The sequence below is a fragment of the Tachysurus vachellii genome, chromosome 9, assembly GCF_030014155.1.
Source record: "Tachysurus vachellii isolate PV-2020 chromosome 9, HZAU_Pvac_v1, whole genome shotgun sequence".
Classification (NCBI taxonomy): Eukaryota; Metazoa; Chordata; class Actinopteri; order Siluriformes; family Bagridae; genus Tachysurus; species Tachysurus vachellii.
This window is the reverse complement of record NC_083468.1, coordinates 899265-919264: the sequence shown is the minus strand read 5'-3', so window position 1 is coordinate 919264 and position 20000 is coordinate 899265. Positions and strand designations below refer to the sequence as shown.

At 40.1% G+C, this 20000-nt stretch overlaps 1 protein-coding gene across 3 annotated transcripts in view; it reads right to left on the bottom strand.

The window, feature by feature from the left end:
- Nucleotides 1-20000, bottom strand: part of tspan4a (tetraspanin 4a) — a 101815-nt gene that overhangs the window by 15108 nt on the left and 66707 nt on the right. For all 3 annotated transcript variants that reach the window (XM_060878516.1, XM_060878517.1, XM_060878515.1), the window contains one exon: nt 13701-13775. In XM_060878516.1, coding sequence (XP_060734499.1) covers nt 13701-13775 — 75 coding nt within the window. The remainder of the gene's footprint in view (nt 1-13700; nt 13776-20000) is intronic.

Below are 20000 nucleotides of genomic sequence, written 5' to 3'. Positions count from 1 at the left end.
CGGATTTACATGATTTCTAAACATTAAATCTATTTTTTTTTCTATAACAAGGGAAATCAAAAGTTTTAGCTGTGAACTCACTTCAGGTTCAGATGTGATATTAACATCCATCTCAGATAATCTGATTCCACACAGACAGCAGAGACGGATGGAGTTTGAACCTGGCGGATTCTCGCGTCTCAAACGTGTCTCCGGTGACCCACTTGATTGAGTTCTGTAATAACGTAGTCGACTCTCAGCTCCTTCATTTTACTGACAGAAGCCGACGTGCTGCTTTGAATAAACTGCATCCAGGAACTTTAACAGGGACACAGTGTACTTTTACTAACCAAACGTAACACAATTACACTCCAGTACAGACTCACACTCTCACACACGCTTATTGATTTATTTTTCCCCGATGGCTGAATTTCATGTGGCTCTAATATTCCCACTGTTTTAGGAAGTTAAAGACGTTTAAAGACTTTTACGGCTAACAGAACCTGGTCTGCTTCACAAAGCCGCTTCTGATTAAGATGGGAGGAAATAAAATGAGTGCTTTGTGAAAATAAATTGTAAAAATGTTGTTTGTGTAGCTTAAAATAGACAAAATGTGTAAATCACGTGATTTGATCACAGACAGCACAGCTACTGTTAAAGCACAGACTCATTAATATTCATTATACACTTGTTAATATTCATTAGACATGCATTAATATTATAACACCAGGTCAAAATTTTGTCTGCTATTTTCCTACTTTTAATAAATTTGTTCAAATTAATTAAATAATTTTTTTTTTTTTACACCACAGCGCTTCTGAGTTCTGGATTCTGATTGGTCGGAATTCTCTAACAGCAACTCAGACGGTAGCGCAGGTTTATATTGATGTACACGCTCCGATACCTTATCGTTTCTATAGCAACAGCTCATTCGCGGGGACGTTTCTTTAACACGGTGAAGAAGTCTCTAGTGTCAGCGCCGTGTACCAGTCAGAGGTGAAGCTGCAACATGAACGTTTCTTACATCTTCTTTAACCATATGAAGAGCGACAGTAAAGTTCAGCAGATGAGAGAAGCACTGATTCTATCTGCTACAGCTGAAGTGACAATAAAAGGTAACTGGATTCATGGAACATTAAATGTAACTATAAATGGACAAGAAATATGACGTGTTGTTCTTTAATAGATAAGAGAATCACATCGTTGGTAAATTACTGTGATCTGCTTCAGGAGACTAGAAGCAACTCCATGTCATAACACACACACACGCACACACACACACACACAGCAGCTTGTAAAAAACTCTGCACATTTATATTCACAGAAATCTCACAGCTCTCCTGCAGCAGAAGATCCTACAAAAGAACATCATTTTTTGTTGGTTTTTGGAGAACCGTGAAGGATGAAGCTCCTCAGCTCATCATCTCAGAATCATGAGCCAAAAGCAAAGAACTGAAGCAACTCCAGCAGACAGACTTCCAGCGTTAATTATTCAACACCACAGAAAAGCCCAGGCGTACAGCAGAGGGATAAATCTATACCTTCTGAATGCTCAAATACAATCTTACTCAAAGGAACATGAGGAATGCGTCTCACGTGTCGAGGCTCAGAGCTGAAGAAGCTCCGCCATGAGCATCGTTTACAAACTCAAACAGCGTTAAACAAAAATCGACATAGTCTGCACAAGTATAAGTGACTCCATAAGCATTTACCTCATCACTGTGAAATTAAAATGAAATTAAATTCAAACCTCCATTTACACAAGTACATAGAGAACAGTAATGCTAGCAGGCTAAGAATACAATAAGTACCTTAGATAGCTATGTAGCTTCCTATAGACTTTAGCACCATTCAGACTTAATGCACCTGATGCTGGATGCATAACATCATAAGTTTAGTGTCATACTGTACAACATCAAACGATCTGGCTCGCTAGTCTACCTGAGTCACCTAGCTAATGCTAGTACCTGTACGACATACAGTAGATCAGATGCAGTGCTCTGAAATGTTGATATCATCTACACACTGAGATCATTTGCAGATTGATATCATGCTGCTGAAATATATAAAGTGAAGATATCTGATAAATCGGGGATGAGTCAGGGACGTTCGTCTGTCTTCACCGTCTCAGACACTGCAGTAGCAGAGTTTCACCAGGAAACAGCTTCATTTTTATTTAATAAATTCGGTTACTGGATGTTGGGGTTACATCCATCATTATTTTTGTATAACAGTTATAACGTTACTATTACAGTGAACCCTGAACTTCTGTAGTCTAGATGATTTGTTCATCCATCTGCTTTCATGTCGTAAAGCTACACACTGTAGAAGAGGTCAATGGGGGTGAATACTTATGGAAAATACTTTGTCTCAGTCACTGCTCCGGAATATCTAGAACATTCCAAGTTAAAAACAAACGCAATATTGACTCAACGTTCTGCAGTCAGAGAAAAAAAGAGTGATAATGACAAATGATGAAAGGAGAAAGAAGTGATTGAAGTGGGATTTATGTGAGAAGGGAAAAAAAACAAAAAACAAATCTCCAGTGAGAGGCAAAGTGTAAAAAAAATCCCTCTACATATTGTATAAAGGGAGAGAGAGAGAGAGAGAGAGAGAGAGAGAGAGAGAGAGAGAGAGAGAGAGAGAGAGAGAGTAGAGAGAGAGGGGGGGGAGAGAGAGAGAGAAAGAGAGAGAGAGAAAATGGGAGCGAAGGAGAGAGAGAGAGAGAGAGAGAGAGAGAGAGAGAGAGATACACAGGGAATTAAAGTCATTTTTAAGCAGTCTGACTCTGACACTGACTCTAACACTCCCTCAGGATCTGCCTCTCAGCTCAGACACAGTGATGTCGGTTTATATATTCAGACAGAAAATGAAAGTCGACATTTGTCATTTTTCTGTGCTTTGGGTGAATCAGAATCAGCCTGCATTTTATTTTCCTCATGAACAAACACTAAATGCAGACGGATGAAAGATTTCACCTGATAATCTGCTCAAAATACACAATTAATATTCATGTATTCCTTTAAGCCTCGGACGCTTCTGGGGCAGTTTCTCCTCCTCGGTTTGTCTAATCTTCTAAAAATACTGCCAGGAGAAAAACATCAGGAGAAATAAACACAACTGCAATTAAAATCTTAACTTTAAGAGTTAATTACAGCTTCATGTTGTTTTATGGGCAAATAAATATTAACGACGGAGTCTAATGACTGTTAATAAACAGCTGTTTCTCATTTATACAAAATAAAATAAAATGTTTGTCCTAAAAAATGAGAAGTTAGAAACGTAGCTAATGCTTTACTTAGCCTTAACACTTGGTATAACACTGTCATAACACTGACATAACACTCAAATAACTGACATAACACTGACATAACACTGTCATAACACTGTCATAACACTGACATAACACTGACATAACACTGTCATAACACTTACATAACACTTACATAACACTGTCATAACACTGTCATAATGCTGACATAACACTGACATAACACTCAAATATCACTGACATAACACTGACATAACACTGACATAACACTGACATAACACTGTCATAACACTGACATAACACTCAAATAACTGACATAACACTGACATAACACTGTCATAACACTGTCATAACACTGACATAACACTGTCATAACACTTACATAACACTTACATAACACTGTCATAACACTGTCATAATGCTGACATAACACTGACATAACACTCAAATAACACTGACATAACACTGACATAACACTCACAACACTGTCATAACACTTACATAACACTCACATAACACTATAATAACACTGTCATAACACTACATAACACTCACATAAAACTGTCATAACACTAAAATAACACTTACATAACACTTACATAACACTGTCATAACACTGTCATAACACTTACATAATACTCACAACACTGTCATAAAACTGTCATAACACTGTCATAACACTCACATAACACTCACATAACATTGTCATAACACTTACATAACACTGTCATAACACTGTCATAACACTGTCATAACACACATAACACTGTCATAACACACAACACTGTCATAACACTGACATAACACTGACATAACACACATAACACTGTCATAACATTGAAGTGGAAGCTGAAGACTTTAAACTTTGCCAATAAACAATGAGGCAAAAATAAGTGATGAAACATGAACTGGTGAATAAATCAGACTGGATCACAGATGACTTCGTAATGGATCTATGGATTAATGCAGGATGTAAAGTCCATTATTCTGCGCTTTATGTAGTGTGCGCTCGAGGAGAGCGAGGAGAAGTTCAACAGTCAGCCAAAGCAGGATATAAACTGCTGATCTTTGTTATTGTTAATAACAAACCGTCAGGACCGTAGACCGTCAGGTACAAAGAGAGAAGAAGACGATTAACTGGACTAAAGCTAGCCGTTAGCGCCTGCTCCGAACCGCATTAGCTGCTAATATTTTAGTGCACGGTGAAGCCAAGCGACAGATGGAGAGCGTTAATTGTGTTTAATTTGAAAGATGCGTCTCATTATGTCTTATCGTTAAACTCTTCAGTAGTTAAGAACCGCAATAATCAGGAGGCTTATTGATTAGAAGACAGAATGAGTTGTTATTAGGCGTATAATACACCTACTTACTGACTTACACAACAAACATCGTCATAACAAGCGAGTTTGTATCTCTAGCTCTACTATTAGCTCTCGAATACGTCATGGTTTCTATAGTAATAGCTCAATCACAGGGAGGTGTTCAGTTCACGCTTGACTGATAATAAACAGGTTACATAAGCGTCTATAACGTGTGGAAGGAGTCTCCAGTCACATCATCGCTCAGGTGCTGCTTCACTTTATTGTTTTTCTGTGAAGCCCATAATGTGCAAAATGCCACAAGATACGCAGCAGGCTGGACGTTGTGGAAAGTTTATACAGTAGCTAGTTAAGTATCTGTTATCTAGCAGAACAGACCAAAAATCTTATTATTTCCTGTTTGTCTCATGTCCGTGTTGATGACTGAACGTCTTCCTCACGTCTCACTCCACAGTGGTGTTAATATGAAGCTCATATAAAAGTAGACACTCAGGACTTTTGTAGAGTTTTAACACTATTTCTGTTTTTCTCTACAACACTAGAGCTGATAGACTCATATAAAAGTTAACGGAAAACGTTAATTATTCCCACACAGATGTTTGTGTGTTCAGAGTAAATGTTGATATCAAACCCATTTCTGTTCTCTGAGAAGCTCAGAGTGTTTGTTCATCTAAAAAGCAGCTCAGATTTCTCTTCAACACTAAAATTCAGTGTAAGATCATCAACAGAGGGAAAAACACACGTCTAAAACACACTGAAAGAACGACAGACTCACTTTAGATCAGATTCAGAGGGTAAAATGTCCCATAAGGACAAAGGGTTAAGATGATGAACTGAAAAGGAAACTTCCAGAAGGATAACGGACACAAGTGTTGACTTTGTCGTGAACAACACACTGAATCAGTTTGACTAATCCCTGATGTGGTGAAGAAACGCGACACTGAGTTTATTGTTTTAACACCCAAGTAAAAGGCAGAAGGTCTCTGTCGTGTCTCATGAGGAATACAGCAATGTGGCTCAGTCCAGGCCTGAGATCCCAGAGACACCAATGTGGACAGACTTTGTGGTCAAGCTCTTCTCGGCGGTTGCCATGGTGAGGCGAGGAACGTTAACTGAAACCGTTTTCCAAAGCAGAAGTCCCACTTGTTAATCAGAGGAAGGTCAGTGCCACTGACTTGTCTGTCTCTCTCTCTCACACACACACACACACACACAAACACACAAACGCACGCACAAACACACAGAGCAGTACTTACACACACAGCAGTGCGCACACACACACACACACTGTCACACACACACAAACACACACACTCACAAACACACACAAACACACACACACTCAGACACACACACACACACACACACACACACTCACAAACACACAGCAGTTCACACATGCACACATACACACAAATCAGAGAAATGGTCTGGACGATCCATTAAATGTAACTATAAACAGTTAAAAAGTATGATGTGTAATTCTTGAATAAATTAAAAACTGTAATCGTTAAATCACTGTAGTGTTAAAGGAATATTAATAATAAGAAGAGGAAATGAATCAGCTTCAAGTCGCAGTAACAGTGACTTTACTGCATCACACGTCAACGTCTCACACGTCGCAGAATGAAATCTTACAGTGTTAATGACAGATGCGTTTATTTTGGTGAGTTTGTGTTTAATGTGAATCTGAGAATGTAAGATTCTGTGAATCAGTTCAGCTCCGTCAACTCGCCCCGAATCATTAACGGTTTCTTTAGTCGATGGCTTCACACAGATAAATCCATAGCGTGCGTTTCACTCCTGCTGCGTTAAGTCCAAGTGGAAGTGTTGAAACGACCAGAAAGGGAAAATGTGACATTTCAGTCTGACATTAACAAGAGGAGGAAAACGATTTTAGAAAACTGCTTTTCACTGCTGAGATATTTGATCTTTCTCTGCTTGGGATTTCTAATAAAAAATAAAGATAAATGATACAATCATCCAGAACCAAAGAAGAAACCTTTTATGTGGCAACAGATTTAAATCATAGGGCTAAATTTTCACTCGAGTACATGACGTCATTTAGTCTGTGTTTGTAAAATACACAAAGCTACTTTACGTTAATGAGCTGAACTTTACTGCTGATTTATTTTACACACATTATAAACCCAGTTGATTGTAAACGTTAGACGTTATATGTCAATATGTAAAAGCTACATATAAAATAATCACAATCACCCTTTAAAAATTGTACACCTTATCAGGTTAAAATTTCCAGCTGTAGTAATAACACGTCCTGGACAGTTAGAGCTCAGGGGTTCAGATGTTGGAGCTCTGACCAGAAGGTGATGAGTTTAAATCCCTACAGCACCAGAGTGCCATGAATGAAAGCCTCAATTAACCCTCAACTGCTCATATGTGTCATGATGGCTTGGAAAATGTCCTTCCAGAACACTAGGGGGCGCTCTGGTGGGGGTTTGTTTATGTTTCGTGTCCTCACGTGTGTTTGCCCCGCCCGATTTTTATCCTGTTCCCACCTCGCCACGGCTGCTTCCCATGTTTCTATGATTACCTCCTGTACATATACCTGTCGTCTTCAGTGTGTCTGTTCTTTCAGCAGCAGCTCCTTACTGTTGCTTTCTACAGAATCGACCAGTCTGAGCAGGAATCGCACTTTTATCTGCACAACATCATTTTAAATCCTAAGTTTCATAGAAAATCGGTTACACACTATTTATTTTTGCCATGATCTGCTCTCACACACACACACACACACACACACACACACACTTCATACACACATGGCATACACACACGGCGTACACACACATGGCATACACACACACATGGCGTACACACACAGGGCGTACACACACACATGGCATACACACACACATGGCGTACACACACACGCCGTACACACACATGGCATACACACACACATGGCGTACACACACACGGCGTACACACACACGGCATACACACACACGCCGTACACACACATGGCATACACACACACGCCGTACACACACATGGCATACACACACACATGGCGTACACACACACGGCGTACACACACATGGCATACACACACACGGCGTACACACACATGGCATACACACACACACACACACACACACACACACACACTTCATACACACACAAGACTTAGATATATTAACCTAAGATTCATGTTGCACACTGTTAGCTAACAAACATGCTACGTAACCCAGTTCCCATCATGCTGTAGCAGCTGTAACATTGCTGTACCAGTTGGCTTGTTGGTCCGTTGGGTCGGACTGTGTTCTTTCTACTACAGGTGAACATCTCCAGAGTGAGTTTGTGTTGATTGTTTTGATTGTGAATTTGAGCGTGATTGCCGCGTTTGTGTATGTCGTAAAAGTAACGCACAAAAAACCAAGCAGGACTCATCGCTAACAGGCGTCTCTGAAAACATCAAGTCAGGTCTTGTCAGACACTTGACCTTGCTGTGACCTTCACCATGTTCAACCGGAACCAGAAACATAGTGCTAGCACCACCTAGTGGCAGACGCCACATAGTGAAAACGCCACATACTTTCCATATATCCTGCTACATGTCGATTGTCCACGTGCCCGACAGTCTCACAACACAATATTGACTTTTAAATTATTATTATTATTATTATTATTATTATTATTATTATTATTATTATTATTATTATTATTATTTCAGCTCAAATTCTGATCTTGATCTAATTTTCACCCCTTGTGTAGCTGAAAGCATTTTCAGTGGCGTCCCTCATACACACAGCTACGGCACAGTTTCTATTCCACATGCTCCAGTTTACCACGACAGAAAGCAACAGCAAGAGAGAAACAATTGAAATCTTTCACTTCCTCCTGAATCCTGAGCCTCATCCTGTCTCCTGATAGACTTAAATCAGATGCTCCTAAAAGATCCTACGTTTCTTCTGCACGCTAGCGTCCTGCTTTTAAGTAGAGTTTATCGTCTTTATTTCCTGATCAGTTTTACATCGCAGACACTAAGAGGAGTCGTGAAGGCTGAAGGTTTTATTCTGATGAGCTTCACACCATCGGGATGAAGGAACTTTCCTTTAGTTGTGAGACTCTTCAGCTGCATTAGACAAAACATTTAATGACATCTGTGTGCATCGCTAGCTAGTTGTTATGGAAACAAAGAAGAGAAAGAAGGAATACGGCTAGTGTTTGGGGATCTGCTGCTTTCTCCAGCTCACACAGCCTCGGAGCAGCATACACATGTCGTACACACACGGTGTACACACACCCAACGTACACACACACGGTGTGCACACAAACGGCGTACACACACACGGCGAACACACACACGGCATACGAACACACGGCGTACACACACATGGCATACACACACACACACGGCATACGAACACACGGCGTACACACACATGGCATACACACACACACACGGCGTACACACACACGGCGTACACACACACGGCGTACACACACAAGGCGTACACACACACGGCGTACACACACAAGGCGTACACACACACGGCGTACACACACACGGCGTACACACACACGGCGTACACACACACGACGTACACACACACGGCGTACACACACACGGCGTACACACACAAGGCGTACACACACGGCGTACACACACATGGCATATACACACATGGCATACACACACACGGCGTACACACACAGCGTACACTGCCTCTATCACGAGGCTGTTTTTATTAAGATATAACTTATTAATCACTCCAGTTTGATTTTGAGAATAATTTTGATTTGCTGTAATACTGAAGAGGCTGATGAATAATAATCAGCTCTAACACGACCTTCACATTTATCTCATCATCTTCCATTTAACATTTACATCCAATCCATTTACATGCAGTGTAAACTAAAAAAAAAAGAGAAAAAAATCTGAATTTTATTTTTTGCACAAAAAAAATGTCTGATAATTATTATTATGATAATTATCATTATAATGAGTCTGATCTCAGGACTTTCTCTGTAGTGTTTGGGGTTAAGAACATTTAACCGAGACCACAGACAGATGAGACCAGAGCGAGAACGTCTGTGGGACCAGATGCCCAGATTCATGAATCTACTGTTGTATTTTTACAGGATGTTTAAAGTAACCAATAAAACCAGATGTGCTTTATACAGACTCATTTTCAAGAAGATAAAGTATGTAGAAGAAATGAGTTGTGTACTGTAAAGTTTCCCTGGAGTCTGTGAGGAGACTGAGACCATGTGTGGTGTGTGATCATCTCCAGAACCACAACAATAGTTTTCTGTATTGACTTGGATTTGGTGAAGATCTTTATGCCTTTGTACTAGTCCTCATTTTGGGTGAGAGTTTAAAAAACTAATGTTTTAGACAACAAATAAGAGTGTGTGTGTGTGTGTGCCCTGTGATGGGTTGGCACTCCGTCCAGGGTGTATCCTGCCTTGATGCCCGATGACGCCTGAGATAGGCACAGGCTCCCCGTGACCCGAGGTAGTTCAGATAAGCGGTAGAAGATGAGTGAGTGAGTGAGTGAGTGAGTGAGTGAGTGAGAGTGTTTTAGACAACACAGTAATAAAGTAAAATAAATCCTTCTTTTAGTAAACAGCCTAATATCTGATAACACATAAACTGACTCCTTAGTCAGATTTAATCTAAGCTGGACTTGGACTTGTTCAGTAACTCAATCTGTCGCTACAAAACATTGGCTGTGATCATTCATTCATTCATTCATTCACTCATCTTCTACCTCTTATCCGAACTACCTCGGGTCACGGGGAGCCTGTGCCTATCTCAGGAGTCATTGGGCATCAAGGCAGGATACACCCTGGACGGAGTGCCAACCCATCACAGGGCACACACACACACTCATTCACTCACACACTACGGACAATTTTCCAGAGATGCCAATCAACCTACCATGCATGTCTTTGGACCGGGGGAGGAAACCGGAGTACCCAGAGGAAACCCCCGAGGCACGGGGAGAACATGCAAACTCCACACACACAAGGTGGGGGCGGGAATCGAACCCCCAACCCTGGAGGTGTGAGGCGAACGTGCTAACCACTAAGCCACCGTGACCCCTGACTGTGATTAATTTAGGCAAAATGTTCATCCTTTCAGAGCGTGAGGTGTTGTGGATAATTCAGAATTGTACTGTAATGAAAGTAAAATATCTGATCTGGGTGAATCAGACCAACAAGGCTGTGCTTGTAATTAACATTTAGTTTGTAGCAGATGGATTTGTACCATGTGATTAGAACAAGTAGCAAAACACCATGGAGGTGCCAATACTTTGTTCCCAAGAAACCTGAAAAAATCCCTTTGTCAAATTTATACATGATATTCAGAGCCAAAAGTAAGACAGTTCACACCTGAGGATTGACTGTGGAGCCATTTACCTCGTCTCTTCTACAGTAATTAGCTCACTGAAGCGTGTAGCGGTGACTCTACAGCGCTAAGCCGTTAGCACTAAGCCTCTAGCTCCGAGCAGCTCGCTCTTTATTACTGATAACTCTGCTCCTGCGCTGACGCGTAAATATAATGATGCAGAGCGCAGACGTTCGCATGCTCTCCATCCACGAGAGTGGACGTGCAATAAACGGGAAAATACAGGAAGTCTTCTGCAAAATCAATTCTTACAGCAGCAACGTAGCGTTCGAGAGCTTCCGTCAGCAATCCTGTGAGAACCACTCGCTGAGGACTCAGAGATCTCCGCATCAGGGAAGTTCTGGATGTGCCGAGTGTTACGAATGTTCAGAATGTTCTGAATGTCCAGGACGTTCAGGATGTTGTGGATGTTCCGTGCCTATTTATTTCATAAACATCTCCATTGGTGTTCTGGAGCACTTAGGTGTGTGTCTACATCACGGTGAGATGAATGAACATCTGCCATGACCTCAGAGAGATCCTCAGCAGTCTGAGAGGATCTCCAAACCATCTCACATTCACCATTCTACATAGAGAAGGACTGGGTACAAGTGGAGAGAATTCAGGACAGTATCCAGTCTTCCCAGGACTGAGCAAAATCCCTGAGAGCTGCATCATGTGACCTACAGACCTCTGTCTGAAGAAGACATCTTTTACTGAAGCTATCTCAGTAGATATCTGAAGCTATCTTTTACTTATTAAAGATAGCTACAGGTTCAGCACATAGCTGTGACTTAGCTCGATATCTCCGAAAAGCGTATTGTGACATAACTGATCACAATATCGACATATGATCCGTTCAGCCAGCTCCACTCTGAACGCCGAACAATGCGATGCTAAGAGCTCAGCGTGTGTGTGACCTTCAGCTCGTTAACCTTCAGCTCGGCGCTCTGGAGGAACTCATGCATTAAACATGGGAGCAGTGGATCAGAAGAAGCTCACCGAGGAGCCAGGAGACTTTATTCTGCGGCCGAATCGATCTGATCATCTTCTCTGGCTTTTTGTGTCACTCTGATAACGTAGACGGAACATCAGAGATGTCCTGGTGAGACCTCGTCACAGAGTAAACACACACAGCTCAAAGAACTAAATGAAAGCTGTGTTTTTCCTTTGTGACCAGGATTTAAGATTTCTCCAGCAGGGGTTACTGGGGTTCACACAGCGCCGGAGAAACAGAGTCATCTATATGAGATGACAAACTGCAAGTAAACATCATGTTGGAGTTTGTACACACACACATACACAGACACACACACACACACACACACACACACACACACACACACACATAAACACACAACTGCTCTGCGGGGCAAATTGTCAACACAGCCGGTGATTCACAATGTGACAATGGCGAAGCCTTGCACCTGAGGGGACAGGGAAATGAGCAACACACACACACACACACACACACACACACACACACACACACACACACACACACACACACAGCAAAAAGAGCTCTTTCTTTCTTTCTTTATTCAATTTATAATGAATGCATTTTTATTCAAATAAGTTTTGGATGGAAACTTGATGAAGTTCTGCAGATGTCACCATCATCATCCAGATGAAAGTAAAAATTGTTTATTTCACTAAATATATTTGCTTTTTCAATCCCGTTATTATTATTATTATTATTATTATTATTATTATTATTATTATTATTATTATTATTATTATTATTATTATTATTATTATTGTTATTAAATATTGTTGTTATTATTATTATTATTATTATTGTTGTTGTTGTTGTTATTATTATTGTTATTGTTATTGTTATTATTATTAGTATTATTATTATTATTATTATTATTATTGTTGTTGTTGTTGTTGTTGTTATTATTATTATTATTATTATTATTATTATTATTATTATTATTATTATTTGTATTATTACAGCTGTAAAAAGTTACAGAACTTTAGCTGATTAGAGACCAATGAAGTATAAACGAAGTGAACAGAGATTAAATTCTCTAAATTCTAGCACCTAAGCTGTTTTTATTCATCATGAAGCTCCGCCCCCTCACACTTTATCTTCCTTTAGCTGTTAGTTACAGACTGTAGGATGGAGATCGTGTTTCCTGCTGTGAGGATTTGAAAGGAATCTTAAATCCAATCTAAAGCCTCACGCTGCTCTCGGTTGGGTCTGATGGAGACGAGGATGTGAGTTCTGCTCCATAACCTGCGTGCTTTCATGTCTGAGCTCATCAGCGCTGATTTACGGCTCGTGTGCTGAAGCTAAACAACATAAACATCTGCTCACCTTTAATTAGTAAAAGATGCTTTCACATTAGTCAGGATTTATGTACTGAGATTAAAGAAGAGAAGAAAGATGACAAAGTGAAGATATCACCATCGATCCATCCATCCACCAATTCATCCATCCATCCATCTATCTGTCTTTCCCTCCATCAATCCATCCACCCCCCATCCATCCATCTCAGTCTCTTTCCATCCACCCATCCTTTCATCCATCTAACCATTTATCCATACATATATACAGTACATGGATCCATCAATGAAACATCCATCCCTCCCTCCCTCCCTCCATCCCTCCCTCCCTCCCTCCATGTTCTGCACCGTACATGTCCTAAGCTCTTACAATAGAAATGATGACGCATTATTAATAGAAAGCTGTGATTGATTTCTATCTCCACCGTGAGAGAATTATCCACAATGTGGAATCACGTGATGAAGTCGATGAACTCACCTGATCCTGATATGCGAAGAAGAGGATGATGAACAGAACCTCCAGCAGGAAGATCAGGAGCAGCAGGACAAAGAACTGTAGAGAGAGCAAGAGAGAGAGAGAGAGAGAGAGAGAGAGAGAGAGAGAGGTGAGACAGATGAAGTATTGTGTTTCTCAATACTGTTACCGATTTCTTGTAGTTGTTTATTCCAGATAGACCTCCACATGGTCCACATGTGTCTCAGCATTTTGGTCACATGCTTCATATCAAATAATAAAAAAAAAATCCCCAGCTCAAGTTTCAGCTACAGTCAATCCCTCAGCATCTGTTTGTCATCCTTTACAGAATCAGAGATGAAGAGAGGAAGGAGAGTGTGAGAAAGTATCAGGATCCGATCTAACAGATGTGTAACACCATGATGATCACAGCCGTCTTCTTGTGTCTCTTCTTTATCGCAGCTATAAGAAATATTTATCGCCATGAATTAGGTGTGACGTGTGTGTGTGTGTGTGTGCGTGTGTGCGTGCGTGCGTGCGTGTGTGTGTGCGTGTGTGTGTGCGTGTGTGTGTGTTAGGCATGTTGGTGGTTTTCAAAATAAAACATTATCATTTTGTCAGCTTTTCCTCTTCTTGTGATTTTCTCCTGTGTGTTAAGCTCGATAAACCTTTAACGCTTACCGCTAACACTAACGAGACAATCAGTGTTTTAATTTTGTTTTTCTCGCTTGTAATTTGTTGGGTAAATCTGTTGAAAATGAAACTTTCACTAGCTCTCATGAGCCATAACACAACACACACATTTCATTTTTTTTTTTATCATTTTGGAAAAATTTACTTATTTACTAATTATGTTTACTGACTGTAAAACTATTTTTTTTGCAAATCTTTAGGCCATTAATTCAGTTATTTTTTTTTCACTCATTCATCTTCTACCGCTTATCTCGGGTCACGGGGAGCCTGTGCGGGATCTCAGGCGTCATCGGGCATCAAGGCAGGATACACCCTGGACGGAGTGCCAACCCATCACAGAGCACACACACACTCAGTCACTCACACACTCACAGACTACGGACAATTTTTCCAGAGATGCCAATCAACCTACCATGCATGTCTTTGGACCGGGGGAGGAAACCGGAGTACCCGGAGGAAACCCCCGAGGCACGGGGAGAACATGCAAACTCCACACACACAAGGTGGAGGTGGGAATCAAACCCCCAACCCTGGAGGTGTGAGGTGAACGTGCTAACCACTAAGCCACCGTGACCCCATACTTTTAATTAATTTTTGAAAAATGTCAAAATATAAAATAGGTTAAAAAAAGATTAAAAGACTTAATACAATAAAAATGTTATTGAAATAAATAAAATTATTGTCTGCAAACGTCAGACATCAAACAGAAGTTCAGATGGAAACCTGCGCTGTTCAGGACAGACGAGTTCTTGAGAAATGACAAAAAATTGTAAACTTCAGCAAATTTCTGCAATATAAAAGGAATAAAACACTTTGAGATTAAATGTTTAAAGTTATAAACTTCACTGTGACTTGGTTTGTTTTCCAATCTCCTTCATGACACACTGAATATATCTTATTGCAATAAATGAAACTTTTTGCCCTAGGGGTGTACAAAATTTTGCACTCAACTGTTTATGTGCTGCTTCTTAATGAGATTCTTTAAGACCTTTCCATTTGTGTGTGTGTGTGTGTGTGTGTGTGTGTGTGTGTGTGTGTGTGTGTGTGTGTGTGTGTGTGTGTGTGTGTGTGTGTATATGAGTGTGTGTGTGTCAGGAGCTGATGGATGGTGTGCAGATGTGTTCAGTGGTTTGTGTTTTTTACAGGATTAAACTCTCAGTAATAAAGAGTAAGTGTCGATCGCTCTCTGCTGTGTGTCGATTATTCCAGATGGATTTTTTTATTTTTTTTAAATGTGTAAAGCCGATAAAATCTTCGCTCCTGATTCAGTAAAAAAAACGTTCTGAATACCGGCTGGATTTTCTGATCATTCAAACCGAACAGTCGTGTATTGAGCTGTAAGGACAAGAAGAAACGTCTATTAAATAATGATAAACACAGGCGAGAGCGTGAGCGCTCAGTTACACCTCCATCACTCCTGCCCTTAAAAATGGAATAAATAATTTCTTTTTTATTTCTGGTCATTTTTTTAAAATTATTTTAATTTTTTAATTTTTTTTTTTTTGAAACGATTTATTTTAATAATCAAGTCATCGTTTTAATTATTTCTATTTTGAATTATTCCTTTTTCAGATTCAACCGAAATCTTCATAATTGTTTTTTTTTTCAAGTGATAATTAGCAATATTTTGGAGTTTAAGAGAAATAGTGATTGTAATAAAAGGTGGAGCTTTAAATCAGCTGTGAATCTCTGCTTAGATGTTAAAAAAAACATCCTATCAAGAAAAAAAACAGGTAAAAAGATAGATAGATAGATAGATAGATAGATAGATAGATAGATAGATAGATAGATAGATAGATAGATAGATAGACAGACAGACAGACAGACAGACAGATAGATAGATAGATAGATAGATAGATAGATAGATAGATAGATAGATAGATAGATAGATAGATTTCACTGTAGTGTGGAGAATAATGGAAGGTGATTTAGTTGTTTATGGGTTTGTTAGCGTTGCAGGTGATTATAAGTTTTGGCGCCCATCAGGAAACTATTGACTTTTGCGTCAGAAAGTTTCAGGTGACATTCAGGTTGATGCTGGGCTTCAAATCACAGCCTTTACTCCTTCATTCTTAACTTTATTCAGGTCAGGTGGCTGGAGGAGGATCTGGAGACTATCAGCACCGTGTATGATGGAAAAATGATGCTGGTCCATCTGAGGACACTGTGAAGAGCTTGTTTCTGTACACAGAGAAAAAACCAGAGAACAAACAGTAACTCAATCTCAGGATCAGATCAGAGCTGTGAGGAGGAAAATCTACACGCTGCAGCATGCTGTCGACCAACAGCAGAGAAATTACACTTCAGTCCAGTGTCTACAGTGAGAAGATGAGAAGATCATAATATGGTACAAAAGCCAAAGACAGAAAAAGAAATGACAGATGAGTGAAGTTCAGTGATCAGATGAAAGTGAGAGGAATTTCTTTATGAAGGAGATTTGTATGACACGTGAGATAAGAACGCAGGCTGTCGTTTATTTAGAAACCCAGATATCGCTCTTTGTATTACATTAATAATATCTGTAGTGAAGTGAAGGACTGGTACAGAAAGATAAGGAAATGATGGCAGGATTCAGAGACGTATTTTCCTCTGTTCACTGTGAAGAGGAGAACAGATGCCGTGGTGTGGTGCTGTGTCGTTCCCTGTACTGGAGAGAAGAGAGGATGCTACACGCTCACATGGGGAAGCTTCGGCTTCACGGGAAAATCCATAGCTGGATATCGAGCGGTGCTGGAGGTCAGCAGAACACGCAGGAAGGAAACTGAAATGATGCTCGTGAATGATTTCGACCCGAGACCAGAGGAACAGAAGGAACGAGAGGAAGTTTCTGAATTGATTGTTTTAACTCTAATGTTTATGGACGGTGTCAAGACTTAAACACGGCTAAAGTTTCCTTCACGGCAGCTTGCGCTCATGTTACAGATAAATGATTTCAAAAATTCAAAACAAAAAAGAAATGTTCTGTAAATTGTCCGATATTAACTCCTCAACCCTGTTACCTGAACACGTTCACCTCCGTGAAACACTCCACACAATCATCTCACACACTTCAGTCTCTTTATTCTCAGTAAACTGTTACGGCATTCACTAAATTCCAGGGGTTTCGTTATCACGACGTAAAGTGGGCGTGGTTTCTGGAGGTCTTGGAAAAACGCCCTCTTTCAAAAAAAAGAACAAACCTAAGATGGATAATGAAGGACAAAACAGTCATACTGGTAGATTTTATATTTTATATCTATTATGTTTTATTATCTTACAGTTAAGATATTTTCGCCAAATAACCAATCAAAAACTACGGTTAGGGTTAGATTATCAAATAGGCCACGCCTACCCGATGATGCAATATCTGTTACGTTGTTCTGAAATCCCTGGAAATAAGTGCATCCCAAACTGTTATAATGACTCATGAGGTCAGTTTGTTACTGAAATTGTAGGCAGCTATTAAACTATTCACTAAATCTGTAAAACATCCTGAATCACATGTTGTGCATTTTGTTTATTCTGTAAAAGAATTTCAAACTCAAATAATTGGTCACAGAGTGTTGATTATTTGTCCTGAGCAGCAGATCTGACGGTAGCGAAGGTTTATATTAATAAGCTTGTTCTAATACATTATCGTTTCTATAGCAACAGCTCATTCACATTGATGGTCACCATGGTGACATTTTCTCAAAGGTGAAATGTGTGTGTTTGTGTGTGTATGTATGTATGTATGTATGTGTGTGTGTGTGTATGTACTGTATGTGTGTGTGTGTGTGTGTGTGTGTGTGATGTGCTGAAGGAGTCTTCAGTGTGAGCTCTGTGTCTCAGTCAGAGGTGAACCTGGAACTCAAAGTTCTCCACATCTTCAGGACAGAGGAGCTTACACTTTACGGTTTCTATGGTAACGTGAATAAAGCTGTGATTTTTTGTCTTATTAACTTGAGAGACAGAACATAAGTGACGACAGTTCTGCAGGTTCTCTGTAACATTAAATGTAACTATAAACAGATAATAAGTGCGAGACGTCTTTCTTAATTAATAAAAGAACCTAATCATCTGTGGTGTAAGAGGAATAAAACTCTAGAGAACATGTTGTTAGATGAATATAATGACCACAGTATTTTAGTGTAACAGAATCAGAGTTTACAGAGTTTTAAGTGATTCATTCATGTGCTAACCAATAAGCCACCGTGACCCCCTTTAAGTGATTCAGTTTAATTTATTCAACAATTTAATTCTCCTTGTGAATCCGTTTTAATGTGAAATCAATGGCAGAGCGTTGAGGTTACAGAAGGAAGAGAAGGAACATGGATATTCACTCATTAGGCCGTTTATCTCGTTATCTGCTCTCTTTCATTTCAGTTGAGACGTTTCATTACCTGCTACAGATTCTCTATATGAGTGTTTATTATGCTCAAAGGCGTAAGGACACAGACTCGGACCGCAGCTCGGAGACGTGACCCGGGTTTTACCAGAACACTGAGACGAACTTTGACCCAACACTCGGCTGGGAATTCACTGGGAGTCGTTTATCGGCTGAACGAGCAGCTGGCTTATGGGCCGAATAAAACAGAAAGAAGTCTGCAGGGTGCCGTGGGGTTTACAGCGCTCTGCCCACGTCTTTATGGATTTTACACTAAAGATGGGTTTGGATGGATTCACGCTGAGCTTCGAGGAGCGAGTCTGAGATTATATCCTCATTATCATCATCACCATCATCGTCATCATCATCAAATTTATTATTAAGAATCATTTCATTTAATATGAATGTATTAGAAAAAATAGCAGCCTCATTTAATATAACAGCTTATTTAAACACAAAGCCGTTTCCCTTCTGAAGTCTGAGTTCACGACGGCGTCACACACTCATCGAGTCTCGACTAAGACGCGAATCGATACTGCGTTAAAGTTCAGAATAGACGTCACTCATCCCTCTGATCAGACACGTACAATCAGGACGTCTAATTTCCAACAATCCCAACAAATCTCTACACGATCCTCTTCTTCTCTTCGTCAAAGAAGGGCAGACGCTTGAAGGCTCTTGAAACGGACATGACAGCTGAGCCCAAAGTGCCTCATTAAGGAGATTGTCAGTGAAGCCTGAATAAAAAAAACCGACCTAATAAAGGAGCGGGTGTAAATGTCAGAGCTAACGCTAACAGCTCGCGTCGTCTCGGTGGCTGTCGTCTGAAGGTGTCCATTTAGGAAAGGGTAATGAGAACGGCTGCTTCTGATCCCATCATCCGTTTAGTCATAAAGTTCTCCACATGGTTGTAAGGAAAGATCTTTAGAAAGAGATTTCATTTTCTGAAATGAAACTAATCTCAGTCTTCTCCGCTGAGACCATACGACATCCAAGCTAAAGAATCAGACGATGCTAATGCACTTCATTTTTATTCAAATCAACAATATGGAGAAACATCTACTCACAGTGAGTCTGTAAAATACAGCTGAGGAAACTCATCTTCTCTTCCATCTCCACCATCACACCGTCAACTCTTCTTCATTTTCTTCATAGATGTTTACAAAGATCTGCCCCAATCTGAAGTCCTCACGCTCTCCTTTCGACTGACACGTTTCTCTCATCCTTCTACAAATCCTACACACATTCAGCAATCCCAACACATGTCTGCTGGATCCATCTCTGCC